The sequence below is a fragment of the Ictidomys tridecemlineatus genome, chromosome 11 (genome assembly GCF_052094955.1).
Source record: "Ictidomys tridecemlineatus isolate mIctTri1 chromosome 11, mIctTri1.hap1, whole genome shotgun sequence".
Lineage (NCBI taxonomy): Eukaryota > Metazoa > Chordata > Mammalia > Rodentia > Sciuridae > Ictidomys > Ictidomys tridecemlineatus.
Window position 1 is genome coordinate 37,487,436 of NC_135487.1, and position 19,104 is coordinate 37,506,539.

At 40.3% G+C, this 19,104-nt stretch overlaps 1 protein-coding gene across 10 annotated transcripts in view; it reads left to right on the forward strand.

The window, feature by feature from the left end:
* The window catches only part of Elavl4 (ELAV like RNA binding protein 4), a 136,714-nt gene extending 124,375 nt beyond the window's left edge, over nucleotides 1-12,339 (forward strand). For 8 of the 10 annotated variants that reach the window (XM_040288643.2, XM_040288647.2, XM_021726850.3 and 5 more), the window contains 4 exons: nucleotides 2,529-2,682; nucleotides 4,287-4,512; nucleotides 6,068-6,106; nucleotides 9,362-12,339. In XM_040288643.2, coding sequence (XP_040144577.2) covers nucleotides 2,529-2,682; nucleotides 4,287-4,512; nucleotides 6,068-6,106; nucleotides 9,362-9,731 — 789 coding nt within the window. In that variant the 3' untranslated portion in view covers nucleotides 9,732-12,339. The remainder of the gene's footprint in view (nucleotides 1-2,528; nucleotides 2,683-4,286; nucleotides 4,513-6,067; nucleotides 6,107-9,361) is intronic. The other 2 variants (XM_005326097.5, XM_040288646.2) reach the window with 2 other exon arrangements.
* Nucleotides 12,340-19,104: the final 6,765 nt, after the last annotated feature.

Below are 19,104 nucleotides of genomic sequence, written 5' to 3' on the forward strand. Positions count from 1 at the left end.
AAAAGACCTTGTCTTGCATTTGCTGTGTCCCCAGAACACAGCACAGCAAGTAACTGGCGCAGGGTAGATCTTCAAGAAATGTTTGCTGAGAGAAGTGATGTCTAGTCCTACAACGTCCTGTTCTCGTTATTCCAACCCCAGACACTGAAGAGTGGGAAACTGTCCCTTAGCTTTTAGCTTAGTAGGGAAACACCGTTATGACTCTGGGTGCTTGACTCTCAGTGATCCATCTTAGTAGAGGAACCAAGCTATAGTTAACCCCAAAGAGCCATTAAGGGCCACATCATCCATCAAGAGCTGTGGGTGTCCACTCATTTTTTTTTTTTCAGAAGGTATTAAACACCCAGCAGGAATCAGGCTCTGTGCCTGGAGCTAGAGCCACAGAGATAAATAAGACACATATAATCCATGACCTCAAGGAGATGGTCAGACCAGATAGAGAGGCGGTGAGTTAAGGTTAGAACGGGTTAAGTGCTATGATTCATTGAGCACATTGCTGTGGAGACTTTTAGGAGGAGGCAAGATCAGACAGAGGCGGCCATCAAGAAAAGGTGGTAACATTTGAGCTGAGCCACCTTAAGAAAAGTAAGAATTGTATTTGAGGAAGAAGATGGAAAAAAATGTTCCCCATGAGCAAAAGCATAAAGGTGGGAGAGGGGCAAATGACATTCAGATGACTTGCCTGTAATTAGAGTGAGACTAGGGTGACCCTTGTACTTTGGATCCACCACTATGAGATTTCTTCCTCCTCCCTCAAAAATAGTTCTATGCTATAGCCTGAGAGGACAAGGGCAGGAGCACATTATGTGGAGTGAAGCCCTATCCAGGCAGTTGCATGGGTTTCTTGCACCCCCCCACGACCCCCTGTGGCCTCAAGTGCATACACAGGAAACCTCAATGAAGTGGACCCTCTGCCTCCCAGCCCTGTGCTAGGAAGAAGCAAAACCTATAGTGGCTTCCCAGGCCACCCAGGAGTTTCTAGAAGATGTAGACAATGTAGGCAGCTGCCTCACTCCATCAGCAGGGGGAGGCCAGAGAGGCAGATTAGTCACTCACATCATTTTCTGTTGAGTCAACATCTATTTTTAGGTGTGGAACTCATAAAGGGACCTGGTGTCTCTGTCATAGAAAGGGAGAATGTGCCATGGGTGAGGAGTCTACTCATCCTTCTTCCTCTTTGCTACACCCATTCTCTCCCCTTGAAGTTTCCAGAAGCAGTGTCCACTTTGCTTCCTAAGGTTTAGTTCTTAATGGTGAAGGGTTGGTTTTTACATGTGCAATTCCTTTTGCACACTGGCTTGTGTGTGAGCACACACACACTCACACACGCGTGGCCCCACAGTCTGACCAGGTCTTATGAAGTCCGTTATCTAGATTCAATAAAACTCCCAACTGAAAAATGCTAAGGCATATAAGTCCCTTCCTGTCCGACGCTGTCAGATGTGCTCTGAAATGACTGTATTCATCATCTATTCTGAGCCATAACCGCCCCAGAAATAGCTTTAGCAGGAAAGTGCTTTTGTTAGACTAGCTGTAAATTATATTTCAAATGTCTGATGTTGTTTTCTTAAAAAAATAAATAAATAAGTAAATGAAAGTCTAAAATTAATGACTGCTGGGGTTTGCTTTGCTTATGTGTACTGCTACAGATTTGGCTTCTTGCAGATGGAATTTCAGATCTGTTTACACTTCTGTGTTAGCTTTTTGGGGAGGAAAAAAAGCAGTTGAGAGATCTGGGAGGACAAATTTACAAAGTCAAACTTATTATAACCATAAGTGAGGCTCTCTTCCCTCTCTGGCTGCCCTTTCCCTCCCTCCTGCACACTGTGCCCCCATTTTGTTTGTTGTGGTTTTATCTGCCCGATCTCAAAGTTAGGGGCAACTGGTCCTTGCAGATGTGACGACAAGGTCACATATCCAGTTTCGCAAGCAGATGTTCATTCAATCCCATTTCACCAGCGCTTTGTCATTCAGGGAGAGCAGACCTTATGGGAACAGATTGGAGCAACACAAAGGACAGAACATTAAAAAAAAAAAAATCTTACAGAGAACCCGATTGCTTTTATGTTTTCTTGAAGAGAATGGGGGTAGGGAGAGTGGCAGGGAGAGAAATGTGCACAGCAGAATTTCATAGGGTTTTTTTTTTTTGGTTTATTCAAAGATTATTATGTGTTGGATACAGTAAATCATCTATACACCCACATCCAGGAGGTAAATCTTCAGAACTTCATGCGTGGGTAGTTCTGCATTTAACAGCTGCCATACAGTAGCTATTTTGTTCTGCACTTAGAGACCCTTATCTGTGCATTTGTTTTAAGTTATCGTCAACTCTCCTTTTGTTCCTCTATGGCTGTTCTCCTAATTCTCATTACTATTACAAGAGTAGCTCCGACTCTGAACTATTGAGTGGTTTTAACTGGCACCTTGAGCTATACTGCCAGCCGAGGCACTGTCCTCTTGGTCATTTCCTCAGTCTCTCCCTTGAGGTCAAGTGCCTATAATGGTTTTAGTCCTCTTGCCTCTCCTAGGTCTCATATGCCCGTCCAAGCTCGGCCTCAATCAGGGATGCTAACCTCTACGTTAGCGGCCTTCCCAAAACCATGACCCAGAAGGAGCTGGAGCAGCTTTTCTCGCAATACGGTCGTATCATCACCTCACGAATCCTGGTTGACCAAGTTACAGGTTAAGTGTTTCTTTGTAATTTCTTTTCTTGCATATCAGTGCCCAACTGTTATCCGTAGGAGCAGGCTAATAGTTGCTTAAAGTAGAGAATGTGGGTCATGAATAGGCACACTTCTGACTTGAAAGATTTCTCATCCATCAATTGCCCAAATTTAAAATGGGCCATATTGGGATGCAGACTTCTCCGTCGTGGGAATTGTTCCAGCAGCCGCTACACTATTTGGCAAGGTTGTAAAAGAGAATTTGGGTATCAGGTTGAGAATGGAGCTGTATGACCTTCAAAGTCTCTTTCAGCCCTCAACCAGTAACGGTTATTTTTGTATGCGAAAACCTGTATGTGTAGCTCTAGCTCCAATTCATAGCATTACAGAGTTAAAAGGAACTTTAAACTACCTCATTTTGTACATCAGCAAACAGATCCAAAGTGAGAGCTGACTTCCCACCAGCTAGTCAGGAGCAGAGCAGGGTAAGAACCCAGGCTTTGGGACTCAGGTTCTTTGTCCAGAATAAAGAAAGTCAATCAGCCAGCACCTCTCAGCAAGAAAGGTAAAGTACCTGGGGTTGCATTTTTAATGACAAGGTGTTTTATGCCTACCCCCCACTCTATCTCAATTTAGAAGTCGCCCCCTGAGAGAAGTTTAGCACGTTTGTCATTTGATTCATGTAACCAACTCTCACTGAAATAGGCTCTGACCCAGACACTGTGCAGAGGGACACTGGGAACCACGGATGAAGGAAAAGCATCGTTCCTTTCAGGACTCCAATGTGACAGGTTCCCACTAGGTGCCGTCCAAGTTGCCCTGTGAGAGCTCAGGAAAGAGTGTACTATGCCTGGTGATGATTATTGGGAAGGCTCCATTGTAGAGGCAATGTTTGAACAGGTTGGCAGGATGACTTGAGGTTACCTGGCAAAAGGGAGTGATAGAGCATTCTAGATAAAGAGGATGCCATATCCCAAGGCACAGAGTTAAGGAAGAACAACAGCCTGTTCTAGGAACGTCAGGCAGTTCAGGGTAGCTGGTGTGAGACTCAACAGGGTATTTGGAACCAGATTTCCAAGGACACTGAATGCCAGGAAATCTAGACTTCATCTGCATGCAGCAAGAAGCCAGGGAAGGGTATTTTGTGGGTTTTGTTTCTTGTTCGTTCTGTTTGGGGCAGTGAAGAATAGATACAATGCACAAAGTACAATATTCAAAAGGCATATAAGAGGTTTAGAAAATGTTTTTAAAGGTTGAACTGTAGTCAGAGTTGTCTTTTCATATAGATGACTTAGCCACTGGGTGTGGAGGACTCACTAGAGAACTGGAAACTGGTTGGTGGATGTTCACTTATAGTAACTGGAGGGAGATGAGAAGTGGTAGAGGACCAGAGAGGACAGATGCAAGAAATCCTCTATTCTATGGATTGGAGGCATGTGTCCAGGGCCATGCTGGTGTATATGAAAGCAGATACATTTCAGTTCAAGGAGCTGGGCTCTGCCAGGCCCCACAGGTGGACTGACACCCCACACAATGTCCATGAGGCCCCACTCATCTCTTCCCAAAGATATTTACCAGTTTGGTTTTTTTCACTTTTTACAAAGACTCTTTCATTTTCCCCAGGAGTGTCTAGAGGGGTGGGATTCATCCGCTTTGATAAGAGGATTGAGGCAGAAGAAGCCATCAAAGGGCTGAATGGTCAGAAGCCCAGCGGTGCTACGGAACCGATTACTGTGAAGTTTGCCAACAACCCCAGCCAGAAGTCCAGCCAGGCCCTGTTGTCCCAGCTGTACCAGTCTCCCAACCGGCGCTACCCAGGCCCACTCCACCACCAGGCTCAGAGGTTCAGGTAGGTATGCCCACAGAGAAGGGAACCCCTGCTGCATGGTACAGAGCTGGGCAAGGGCCAGGGAAGCCCATGACTGTGAAGTATGGGGCAAGGCAAAGAACCTCAGTTTCCACTCCTGTAAAATGAGGTGATTAGACCAGATGCTCTTCAAAACCCCTTGCGACTTCCTACTGTGACTGGTTAAACTTGAGATTCTTCAGTAGAAACAAAATTTAACGGAACAAAGTTTGGTTTCAACAAAAGTAAGTCACAAGTGACATTTCAGAATCTTAGACTTCAGACTGGGCAGGGGCTTTTCATACTGCCCAGAGGCGGATCCTTGCCTGAGGGGAGTGGCTTGTCCTGTCCTCCTTTCCTAGTGAATTCTGGGTTCTAGGGGAGGAAAATTTTTTAGTGTTAACTTTATCTCTTTAGTCAGCACATTCTGAAGACAAGGAAGAAGATTTCATTCAAGCCTTAGTGTTTTCTTTGGATATCCAACCCCGAGGAAGCTCCTGGTGCTGGGAGCATTCCCCTTCTAGACATTTCTGAAAGACTGGTTTCTCCATGAAGGCAGTACAACCTTGATCGGCCTCCATTGTGCAAGAAGATAAGCATAGCCTTGACCTAACCATAGTAAATTTTAAACAACTATGTCATTCCACCCACGCCCCAACTCCTCTTTAATGAAAGGGTTTTTCTTCTTGTTAAACTTCACGTGGGAAAAATAGTAGGTCCGTCTATTTAGAATAGTAACAGTCCATCTGGCCACAGAAAAATCAGCCTCTTCAGTTGTCCTCCCATACCCCATGAATCTGAAATGGTTAATGATTTCATGAAGAGTCCAAATCATCTAATTTTTATTTTGTGTGAGAGCGCATGCAGTATTTATGTAAAAAGCCTCTCCAGCAGGCTTCTAATGGTGGAAACTATGGTTACTACTGCCCCATGGTGTGAATAGCTTGTCCCCAAGTAAGGTACTAAACGTGAGGAAGATTATAGCATAATGACAGTTTGCCAGGAGGTGTTTTCAGGCTGTAAATAGTAAGCTATTTTTTTTTTTTTTAGTCTTAACCCACAAACACTCCCTGCACCCATGTGTGTGGTAAGGAGATTTAATGTAACTAGGCTAACAGAAAAGATCCATTCTGATTCGTATTGTGTGCACATGTATTGTTTGTTGATCTGGAACAGAGACCTTTATTCGCAAGTTTAATTACACCAAAAGGTGAACAATTTAAGAAGCCCCCCCACCCCATTCTAACAATTTCACACACAATATAAAATAAAATCCACACACATGTTCTGAGAGGTGGGGGGAGTGGGATTGATTGAGACCTTGAAAGAAAGGGGGGATTCATTAGACACTTGCTTGAAACTCTAGCATTGACCTGAACATGAATTATTTGCAGTTGGAGGCAGGAAAGGGGGAAACTACCGGTGGATAGACTCCTCAGCAGTGGGGAAAGTTGTTGAGCTTTTCTTCTTTGAAAATGGAGCATTCTTATTAATAGTTCCATTGAGTGATCTTGCCATCTGTGAGGCATTAACCCAAAGACCCTCCTTCTCTTTGCAGGCTGGACAATTTGCTTAATATGGCCTATGGCGTAAAGAGGTAATTAAAACTCCACAGATTGCCAGATGTCCGTGTTGGCACAGACTGGGGCTAGATTTTTTTTTTTTTAATTCACTAACTTTACTTTTTTTTTAAATTCTTCCTTTTTCTTCCACCAGCATGTCAAACTCTTAATTTTAATTTCAGACTTCAGTTGATTTTTATTTCTTTTAGGGCACACAAAACATTTTGTGTGTTTCACTTTTTCTTTTATTTGCAGGTGGGCTTATCCTATGGTTCAGGTGCCACAGCTACCAAGCCCTTGATAATCTGGTCCTCTGAACGGCTTCCCTAAGGGAGAAAGCTCTGACTCTTTGCTGGCTGATTTTGCAAACTTGCAAAGCAACTGTTTTGCATTAGTGATGCCAAGATTCAGTTAAGAGGGCAGATTCCAGCAAATCAAAATTAGAACATTTTGCTTATCAAGACTGACCATCTTATAATTTTCAGTGGAAAATTTAGATTTTGGACTACTAGCTCTGGCCAAAGCATAAATTAACACACGAATGACTTTCTGACTTCCACCGCCAATTCGGTGTGCATATCAGAGCACATCCTGGGAATGAAGTGTATCTGTGTGCACCTCAACCAGGACTTTCTTTTGTTACAGGTTTTAGCAGTTATTATAAATCCTCCCTCAGTTTTATATGTATGTGGGTTTTTAACTCGCTATTTCTTTCATTTAAAGCCTTTTTGTGGGGTTGGGTACTTAAATAGGGTCAAGGCTTTGGGGACCCTCTGAATGCAATCACAGGGGTGTTCCAGACCCATCTGAAATCTGAATCTTGGGGAGTTGAGTGTGTTATGTCACTGTGTCCATGAGATTCCCATATGTGCTTTTGATAAGCTCCGCTGCACTGCTAGGAACAGAGCATCTTCATCATATTGCTCAGTAGAGCTGCACACTTTAATTCCCCTTCCTCCACTCAAGGGAGAGAGATGTGCTTTTTAATAGTCCACATCATACTCCCCACTCCAGGCAGTTCTTTCACCACTTGGCCATGCATGGTAAGTACCCTGACTGGAAGCTAGTGCACAGTCAGGGGAGTAACTTGACTGCAGACTTCACTATCAGAGCGCCAGCTTCTTGAATCTCAGTCCCAGCTACCAGTGAGGATAACTGTGAATTATCTCCACATGTCTAACACACACTGCCTGCTTCCCAGGCATTTTTCCATCTTTCCTAGCTCTGCCCCATCCCTTTGCTCCTTTCTGATTTTAGCAAGGTAGCACCAAATGCCACAAGAAGAGTAATACCTAATAACACAGGTGAGACCAGGGAAGACACAGCCGCAGCCTATGTGCTGCCTCTTCCTCCAGTGCCCAATCCAGGATGGACACATTAATTGATAACAGCATTTTTCTCCTTCTATTGAACCCAGATTTAGATCTAGAATCCTTCTCACCTAAAGGCTCTGGTAGCCATCAGCAACTAGAATCAAGGTCCTACTTGAAACCTCTTTTCTGGCTCTGGCCTTGGCCTTATGATAAATATTTAGCTATTTTCTACCATATCAATGAAAAGGACTAATTACCTAGTTGGAGGAGAGACCATTGAGAAGACAGTGTTCAGAAATAAAGCAAATAGCAGCTAGGCATGGAGAAGCACACGTATAATCCCCAAGCTATGTGGAAGGCTGAGGTAGGAAGATCTCAAGTTCAAGGCCAGCCTCAGCAACTTAGTGAAAACCTGTCTCAATTTTTCAAAAAATAATAAAAAGGACTGGGGATGTAGCTTAGTGGTAGAGTGCCCCTGGTTTCAATACCCAGTACCTAATAATTTTAATAATATTATATAAGTATTCAAATGCAGTTAAACTTACTTTTGCCATTCTAAGAATCTGTACCATGATATTTTTTTTCCTTGGCGGGGAGGGGAACGGCATCTTGTCTTTAAGCAAGAAAGAAAATTGACTTAGCAAATAGTAGCAAAAACAATTTCTATTGAGTTGTTATGTTCAGCTTATCTTTATCCACCATTTGATATTATCTAAAGTCTAGTCAGGTATAGAACTATTCATTATGGGCCCTTCCCAAAGCACCAAGAATATTGGCTTATTTTAAAAAAAACATTCCTGGTCACACTTTACTCCATGCTTTTCCCAGTTTTTGCTTCCTCCTCTCTCCCAAGTCCACCCCCCCCCCAAAAAAAAAACCTCAACCAAATGAAAAGCAAGCTTCTAGTCAGTGTACAGCATCAAAATCCCTGTATACATTTGGTCTGAAACAAAATTTTGAAAAATAATGTTCAGCAGTAGGCACTGGTATCCTAATTGTTTTATCTACTGCATCCATCACAAATCACACATGGGTTTATTTTATCAGACAGTGAGTAGAATATAAAGGGTTATTTTTTTCTTTTAAAGATTACACAAAAACTGAGAAGATTCTAAGCCCAATATAAAAGTACTTGTAAACAGGGCAAATGGCAATTTTATGCTTTTCTAATGTACAGCAATTCAAGATGTATAAATGCATAAACCACTTGAAATCTTGTTCCAGTGATGCTTAGAAATGAATTCCAGATAATATAACATTAAAAAATGGTACATCTCTATTATTATTACTCAAGTTTTTGGGGAAAAGTCTTTGAATAAATACTAAATGAAACATCAGCCACTCATCTGATTAATAATAAGACATGTCTCTTCGTTCTCATGTATCTCCATCCTCAATAATATTAAGAGATCTTTGACAGCCATAAATCAAGGGACTGCAAAGATGGTAGACTTGAATACTTCAAGGGCCATCCCCCATTTCTGCCTAGAAATAACAAAATAAAATTTCCAAAGCACTGACATCAACGAGTTATTCACTTATTCAATCAATAAATATTTATTGAGTGTCTTCTATGTGTCACTGTGTCTATGAGATTCCCTTGTGCGCTCCACTGAATAGATAAATAGAACAATAGAATATAAGCCTTGAAATAGAGTCATTTTCCCGAGAACTCACTATCTATTGCAGGGTTGGGGGAGGTGGGAGGAGACAACGTATGAATATATACTGTGATAGAACTGTGATAGAGACTTGCTCTGGGAGACTTGGGAGTCCCTCATGCCTTTTAGGAATTGACCTAGGCCTTTCTCTTGGCATGTACATGCCTTAGCCTTCTAAGCCTTTCCCATTGGAAGAAATGCCACAGGTGTTAGTTTTTGCATTTGGTTTTTAAACCCTAAAGACTCTCCTGCAAACACTCACTCAGCCCTTTGCCCCGTGTCTGTGTCTGTGCATCTGTGTGTTTTCCATGGTCAGACTGATGTCTGGACCAGCCCCCCCTTCTGCTTGTCCCCCCAGGTTCTCCCCAATCACCATTGATGGGATGACAAGCCTTGTGGGAATGAACATCCCTGGTCACACAGGAACAGGCTGGTGCATCTTCGTCTACAACCTGTCCCCAGATTCCGACGAGAGCGTCCTCTGGCAGCTTTTTGGCCCCTTCGGCGCAGTGAACAACGTCAAGGTCATCCGTGACTTCAACACCAACAAGTGCAAGGGATTCGGCTTTGTCACCATGACCAACTATGATGAGGCAGCCATGGCCATCGCCAGCCTCAACGGGTATCGCCTGGGAGACAGAGTGTTGCAAGTTTCCTTTAAAACCAACAAAGCCCACAAGTCCTGAATTTCCCATCCTTACTTATTAAAATATATATATATAAATATATACGAACAAAACACACGCGCACACACACACACACACACATACACAAATGAGAGAGAAACAAACTTTTCAAGGCTTATATTCAACCATGGACTTTATAAGCCAGTGTTGCCTAAGTATTAAAACATTGGATTATCCTGAGGTGTACCAGGAAAGGATTTTATAATGCTTAGAAAAAAAGAAAAAAAAAAAAAACAAAAAAATACCTTTGATGCATTGAATGTTCTTTCATAGCTGTCGTTGTTGAATATAATATACATAGATAGCGATGTGCAGGGATTTTTACCCAGCCAGCTAACTTTGCTACCTTCCTTGAAGGTGGGTCTTTTTAAGATGACCATTCGCTCATTTGAAGAAGAAAAACAAAAAACAAAAAAAAAAAATAATAAAAACAATTTTTACAAAGTAATGGAATTCAAAGAAAGAAAAAGATTTTTCTTTTTTGTCAAAATGTTGATCCAATCAGATTGGTAAAAACCCCCACACAAATTAAAGAGGAATAATAAAAATTGCAAAAATGAAAAAAAAAAACTTTTGCAAATTTTTTTATTTTTCCTTTTTTCTTTTATATCATGTGAACTAAAACAGTCTTCTGTTAGGGGATGGGGGAAAGGGGGATACCTGATGACATTAACAATTTAATAACATTAACATTGTTGCCAAAGAGGTGGTCTCTTTGCTGAAAATGGGTTTCAAGAAAAATCTATTTTTATAAAATATAAAGAATTTTTACAAGAGAATCTGGATTTGAGAAAAAAAATATTTTGACTGGCTAATTTAGGGGAAATTGACAACTTTGTCGCGTTCATACTGCACTGGTAACTTTTTAGAGATCAAGATGTGTGTTTTAAACTGGATTCGTAGACTGTTTTTTGAAGGATGGGCTATAAACAGATGATCTTCATATCTTTTCATAGCATGTAATAATAATAATAAATTATTAATTACTAGGGGAAAGGAGTGTTCGTTCTACCCAGGGTACCACAGTTCCCCACAGTCAAAACCCAAAAGCAAGGAGATGAGTTGAAAGACAGTTTTTCTTTAAGTCATCAGTATGGGATGTCAGCAGAACAAAAATTAAAAAGATTAATTTTCTTTTTGATCTAAAACTTCCTTAGTTTGAGCAGTAGGTGCTACGAAATTATTTATATACCTTAGTATCATAGTTAAATGTAATGTGTTTAGGAAAGGAAAACAAAAGATACATTTGCTTTAAATTCATTAAGCAATTTTCAAATTCACTTTGTAGCCCATGCTGATAGACTTGGGCTGTGTTGGTACATTTGAAACACTGTTTATGTTGCTTGAAACACTTATTTATTTAATCGCAGATGTGATGATGCCTATGGCCGAGATCAAATATAGCTAGATTGGCTAGACTACTTATTTGTTTACTTAAACTATGGGAAGAAGCATATTATTGTGTCATTCTGTTGTGTGTGTATGTGTATATATAATATAAATATATATATATAAAGTTATTTTTTCTTTGGGTTAATTTATTATAAGTTGTAACACTTGGCTAGTTTTGTTTGTATATGTCTTAAAATGTTTTCTTATGATATTTAAGTGACAGTTAAAGAGGTATCAAGGTAACTTGTGTAGAACTATTGTTTGATATATTGTCATGTTTGTTGTGAATATTTTTTCTTACTGCACAGTAGAAAAATAAAAACAACTGGGTCTTTATTTTAATGTAATTCAGATTGGGGAAACAAAACAGAGCTAAGGGAACAAAATGACTGCGGGAGCACTCTCCCATGTCCAGTGCACTGATCATTTTAGTATGTTTGTGCTTTGTACGGTTATATATTTAAAACAAAAACAAAACAAAACAAAAAAAAATACAAGAGTTTATGCTCTTCCCTGGGTAATAGAAACAGTTACTCGCTATGCATAATCTAGTTGATAGTTAAATTTGCTATTGCTTTTCTTGTCTTGTTATATAAAATCTTTTCAATACAAGTTTAGTCTTAATGGTAATAAAACGTTATGGTTATTTATAACTTGTGCTTATTTTGTGCATTTTTTCCCATGCTGAGCCCACTAAGTGCATGTAGACAGGACTGTTGTTTTCACACTGAAGAAGCAAACTTTGTAGTAGTCGTCGTGGTGGTAGACAGATAATGAGAACCAAGGCTGCATCATAGACTCCTCCTTTAAATTTTTTTTGTTTTTTTTTCCTCTTTTCGGTTTTGGAAAAAAAACACCAGATTTCAGTTCAGAGAACACTCGTTCAACATTCAGGGAAACCTTTTTACGTCACCTGCTATGAATGAACGCAGTTTGCTGGCAAAGTTTTGATGCATTTGCTAAGCATTAGTGGGAAAGGCATGCCAAAATCTCTTCTCTATAATGTGTTCAATCTGGGGGAAAAAAAAGGAAAAAAAATCTTAGGACCAGGCAGTTGTATACTTTAGTTATAAATGAATGACTTCATGTTAACCTTGCTAGTTTAGATGATTTCCGAGAGAAAGTATTGTAATTGTTTTTTTTTTCATAATCTTGTTGTGTTTGAATTATTTGTACTTTATATGTCCAGACAATAAATGAAAGTGTGTAGAATGAATTTGAGCTTCCCAAATTTTTAAATGTGTTCATTCAAACTTTTTTTTTCTGTAGCATCTGCAGATTTGCCAGATATTTTTATCATTCAATCAGGAAGAAAAGAAAAAGTAGAATAAAATTCTGTTTTGCAACTTAGCCCAGTCTCTCAAAGTCAACTCAGTATTCAGAAGTCATTGCCCTAGTTCCATGCTACTAAAAGCAAAGTCCCCAATCGGCAGTATCAGCATCATCTGGGAGTGTGTTAGAAATGCAGAATCTCGGGCTGAATGCAAATCTATATTTAACCAGATCCCCAGGTGAATCACTGGTGATTTAAAGCTTGAGAGGCATTGCTCTGGTTGATAAGCCAGAACACTTGGCATCCTGCATGGTATCATGACAACGTTAATGTCTGTTATTCATTTATAAGCAAACTTGTGACTTGTTCAGAGGACAAGGAGTCACCATTTGCAGAGCATCTATTATATATCAAGCAGGCCTGTGTGGTGTCCTCCACATGCTCTCACTTTATCCTCTCAGCAATCTGAGAGGAGTAGATAGCATTATCCTCATTTCACAGATGACAAGACCGAGGCTCAATAACTTGAAACAGCCAGCAAGTTTCCAGCTGGGAGCTGAATCAGAGTCTGATTCTACAAACCTCTCTCAGCAGCTAGACTGCAGAACCTGCACAGTATTCAGGAAGCAGACTATTTGTACTGAAAGTGACAGCTAAACAAGAAAGGTCACCCTTTTATTGTCACACTCGTCATTGTTTAGAAAGAGCAAATTTACTCTTGAGTAGAAACCCTAAACAAGAACTCACCTGGTGTAGAAAGAGCATGATTTAAGCTCAATCTAGGAAGAAGGAACCTGCCTACCTTATCACGAAGCCGTATTAAAATATGCCCTGAACTTTACAGAATGAGCTTTTTAGTGATTTCCTAATATGATCACTCATTGATGATCTACTGTATGTCTTTCATTTTCATTTTCTCACTAATTGAAAATTCATAATACCCTATAAAGCATCACCATCCATAAACTGACACTTCAAGAATAAATGCCCCCACTGAGCCAGATGAACGAATAGTCAGATTCTCTTCCATTTCTCATTAACCCCTTTTTTATTATTATATTAAATTACCACATTGGTTGGGATAATTAAATTCAGGGCAAAGAATGGGATTTAATTAACCAAGCTAAATATTAAACCTCTAAGTCAGCCTGAACCTCACATAGCTGAACTCAAAGGTTCTTTTAGTTTAAAGAAAAACCCCTGTTTCTTTTCTCAAGAAAAATGGGTATTCAAACAAATAACTATCCCCAGAGACAATACAGTTTCACAAACATGTTTGTGGGCTCCAAAAATATTGCTGCCAGACCTGTGATAGTTATCACTCATCACCACCCCTGCTCCTTAAGTCATTTCCGTGTACCTTACATGGATGAATACCTTATTTTGGAATATTGGAAGTTGGTGCAATCTTTCCAGTTCAGACAGTTCATTCCCTAGCATACAACAGATCTGAAAGTTTCACAAATAGCTGTAGGTCTTTAAATAGGTCTTAGAAATACCCATAGGAGGGCATTCTACATAATGATCTTGCCAACCCTTCCCAGCATGTGCACAATGCGTCTGCCTAACATCTAATAAAGAATTCATCTTGCTGCAAGTGTAAGCCTGTTACCTAAATCTCTGAGAAAACATACATAATTTCTGTAGGTGTTTGTAGGAAACGACTAACAAATCACAAGAAAGCAGAGATTATTAAATTTCTTCAAGGTCCTAGGTCCATTATATTTTGCTTGGATGAAAAATTGTATGTCATAGAAGGCTGATGGCATTTACTTAGTGTTATTTCTGTCAAAGTGATAGGAAGGAAGAATGTAAAAAGGTATGTTCTTGTGTCTAACACTATCCCACATCATCACTACCAGCATCAAAACTTTATACTAAAGAGCAAACACTGACCAAGTGATTATAGCCAGAAAATTTTTATCAACTTTGAATTCTGTTTAAATTTCTTTCATTAAGATCAACATTCAGGGCTGGGGTTGTAGCTCAGTGGTAGAGTGCACACTTCGCATGTGGAAGGCACTTGGTTCGATCCTCAGCACTACATAAAAATAAATAAAAAATGTATTGTGTCCATCTACAACTAAAAAAGAATTTTTAAAAATTATAAGAAAGATCAACCATCATTTGTTTATTTGTAAATAAGACATTTAATCCCCCAAGATCAGCATATAAAAGTACATTTGAAACACAAAATTTTGTGAGGCCCATATCCTTTGAACACCTTAACCTTGTAAAATTCAACACACAATTGCCTTTTGCCATAGATAATTCAGGAAACTTCCAGTCCTTGAGATTGTTTTATCCTTACATTCTCTATGTTCTTTTCATTTGTTCCTTAATGGATGAATAGAGGCAAGCACATAGAGGCAAGCATTTAGACAACTGAGTAAGAAATTTCTCTTTTTACTTTTCACCTGTGAATTTAAAACTCATACCTGACAGGATAGCATTAACAGCAAGAGTGAGTTTTCTAAACGGAAATCATTAAAATCTTAATTTGAGTCCATCCTGCTTGGCTCCCTCCCACTGCCTTAACGAGAGCTCACAGAACAGAGCTGTGTAATATCCTTACATTCTTCCCTGCCTTTGTTCTACCTGAAGAAGAGAATAATAAAAGGAAATTACATTTTATTTCCATGAGCTAAAATCAAGTTTTAATATTGTCCAAAAATGACTCGTACCATTCCTTTATCTTATTAGCTTTTTGGCATATTAGGTAATAAGATAATTTCTCATGGTACAGTATTTATGTAAGAATCATATTTCTTTCTGTGCAGATCACTTACAGAAGTGTCCGTTAACATGAGAGAATGATGCATAATCGGCACTTAAGATTAAAATAGACCTGAGAACATAAAAGTGTTCCTTCAATTAAAGGAATAGCATTTCTCCAGTCTCATCTTTTTTGTTTCTGCGGCAGAATGAAAACTAGCTTAAAATCACTCAACCCCAGGTTAATTACCAGAAGGCTTTCCTATGCAAGTTCAGCTTAATCTACTAGTAGTTCAAATGCAAAGTGGACTCACATGACACACCAGTATGCCATGTAATTATTTCAAACAGTTTCCAGCAAAGTCCTTGAGGTATAAGTTTCCAGAGAGAGAGCACTAGCGTGTATTAAGTTTTTACTATGCCAGGCACTATACACACATATATTCCTAGTGAGGGTTATCATCCCCCTTTTGCATTAATCATAGAGACTCTCAAAATTAGGTATTTAGAGCAAGTAAGTTTAGTGATGAAGCAAGAATTCAAACCCAGGTCTGTCTGATTTCTGAGACACCCTCCCCTCCAATTGGCTCTGAGCCAATTCTTGTATAACTAAATTCAAAACAATTACCAAATGGTCCTCACTTCAATTAAAGGTGGAGATGAGTCCTGTTATATATGGAACCAGAGAAATTACATTAATGCACTGTGCCTCAGGCTAAATCCCTTCCCAGATCTTTAATGGAAACACCAATTCAATACCATTGTTTTACAAGCAAATGGACAAACAAAAACTAAAGGTGATAGTTTTGAAGCACTATTGTTCAGTAGTGTTCAAAAATGAAATTATTTGTTAGCTGCTCTATTTTAACCACCAAGAGTCATGGAGGTAGAAAGGAGTTGAGGATAGGACAGAAGATAAGAATGTTAAGCCAACTTAGCTGCCCTTAGCTGCACTGTGGGTCTCCTCCAAGAGAGGAAGGCATTGTGCAAACCAATAGCATGGTGGTGAGTGCCCTTTCACCATCTCTGTTGCCCCTGAATTCTCAGAACTATCCTAGAAAGCAGGTAGAATAATTCCCATTTTGCACTTGACAGAAAGAGAGCAAAGAAGTGAAATACCTTACCCAAGTTTGCATAGCATGTAGTAGAATTAGAATTTACATACATGTCATCTAATTCCAATCCAGTGTCTTTCCACTAAACCACATTGATGACTTTCAGTGTGACACCATCATTTGTTGAACACACTGGATGTGAGGTGTGCAAGGGTGAGAGCTTGAGGAACAGCTCCCCTGAGTCCTAATCCTTGTCTACACTAGAGTCCTTACTCTGAACACCTACCATATGCCAGGTACTAAGCTAGGGGCAAGGTAAATAGACACATCCAGCTTCTTTTTTTCCCTTGTATTCTTTTGTGTGGAACACTGAGGGGTGAGTTATGATAAGAAACAAAAGCACAGAATAGAAATTTTGAGTTTTATTACAAAGACAAGACACACGTAAAATGATGCAGCCATGCCCTCTGTGCTGGAAGGAGAATTTCAAGTAATTTTTAAGATATGTGGGAAGCAGAAGGAGCGTTCTTGAACCTAGGAAAGAATGAGAGTGGTGGAAAGAGGACCAGCTCTAGCCAAAGTTCTGGGTTCAGATCCCTGGGCAAATCATCTAATGTCTCTAAGATTACTGATCAGAAAAGGGAGAATTAGAGATACAGTATGTCAAATTCCTGGCACTCAATGGAAAGTAGGAATTACGCAGTAGCCAGAAAGAGTTTCCAGAAGAGAGCTTGGGCTAAGCCCTTTGGACAAGGGGAGTGTGTGGTCAATGCCCTGATGTAAAAGATCAAGAAGTCCTTAGATCCCTTCAAGTGAGGGAGGGAAGAAGTAGTAAGGATACACGTGGGAACAAGTTATTGGGAATCTCACTTTGAATGTAAGATGTTTGTAATTGCAGTCAGTGCCTGGAAGAGGCTCTGATTACCTGTCAGCAACCAGATACTCTCTGGTGTCTGGCCATGACAGGGACTTAGCCATTATTCCTTATTCGTCCCTGAGAATTAGGCAGCTGGGAGCATCACTGAAGAGTCACTGAACTTCACTTTAGGGCAAAAGGATGGAATCCAGTGCTAAGGAGCTTAGGCAGCAGTCAGGGAAGGGAGGCAGAGGAATCAGAGGAAGAGGGTTGTATACTCTGTTAGAGGCTGGGGACATCTTTAGGAAAGCAGGCTTTTGAGCAAGGAAGTGAAATAGCACAAATACCACATTCCTCTGGGATATAGAAAGAGTCAAAAATTCTATCTCAACCAAGATGGAAAACAAATCCAATTAGACCCTTGGTAAAGGGCAGCCCTCCTCCACATTCTGCATACCAAACTTGTCCAATATTACCTGCTTAGTTAGCTATAGACAGCCCTTGAAATTCAGTTCAACTTCCTCATTCAAATCCTTGGGACAAAAAGGGCTTTAGGCTGCCCCAAACTATACCTCATCCCACCCCACACTGGGAGCTAGCTACAATCTCATGCCACAACATCAGGGCTCCTTTCCTTAAATGTTCTTCCCTCATCACCCAACCCCCATACACTACACATACAGATAACTATTCAACTGGCTAATCCACTTGTTCATCTCAGGATTCACTGCCTCTAGGGAATTTTCCTGGAACCTGGGCTGGGTTAGAGATTCCTCAACAATCCCTTACCTCTTTGTTTTCATGTGTCACCCCACATACACTGCACTCACAGAAGCATCGGACACACTACCTCCCTTCAAAGAGTTCAAATGTAAGCAGAACAAAGACAAAGATACAAAATATTTGGAGCACAGAGAGAAGAGCAGTCAATTCTAACCTTGGCAAGGTGGGGTAAAGTCAAAGTGTATTAAGACAAGTATCCTAGAGGTGTTTAAGAACCAGCCATGTCTTGAAGCATGAATCAGATTTGTACTGGCAGGCATGGAGCAAGGCAAGAAGTATCACCTTGGGAAGGGTGAAAGGTTATAGCCCAGGACCAACAGTCACAATCCTCAGCTCTGATGCCAATCTACTGTATGACAATAGACAAGTCACTGCCCCTCTCTAGACCTCAATTTCCCAGAAATTAAAGGAAAATTTTAGACTAGATGGTCTCAGATGATCTTGTTCCTACTTACTCCTAGATACAAGAAGGGAACAACAGAGAGCTATACATAGCTAAGGTGAGTGTTGTCAAGGTCAAGTATGGGCTGCCTGACAATGAGTAATACAGAAACCTGCCTGACTGAAGATGAGAAAACTCCTTGACACAGTGGCATCTGAGTTGATCTCTGAAGGCTGAGAAGAACAACATGTGTGAAAGGGCCAGAGTGGAGAGGGAAGTAAGGCACAGTGACTCAGCAGTGGAGAGCAGGAATGGTGCTGGGCTGCGAGTAGGAGCAGAGACCAGATCATCAAGTCTCTTGCAAGCCACAGGAAGGACTTTGATTTTCCATAATTAAAAGTAACTAATAGGGAAGGGCCTACATTCCAACAGTGGATCTTTGCTCAGGCCTAGCTTACTCAATGTAAGTTTTAATTTTAGGTGTCAACTGAATTAAGAGATATCCAGATAGCTGGATGCTCTAGTTTGGATCTTAAATATCACCAAAGGCTCATGTTGTGTACCTAGGGAGGTGCTGATGGGATATTGTAGAACCCTGTAGGTAGAACCTAGTGAGAGATCTTTGGGTTATTAGGGGTGTGTCCTTGAAAGAAATAATAGAAACTCTTTTTCCCTCTTTCTCCTTTTTTTTCCTTTTCTTTCCCCGCCCCCCCCTTCCTGGCAACAAGAAGAATGATTTTGTTCTGCCATGATGTACAGCCTCGCCACAGGCTTGAAAACAATGGGATCAATCAACCATGGACTGGACCCTCTGGAACTGAGCCACAAAAAAAAAAACCTTTTTTTGTTTATAAGTTGATTATCTCAGATATTTGTTAAAGTGACAGACAGTTAACTAACACACAGGTAATACATTA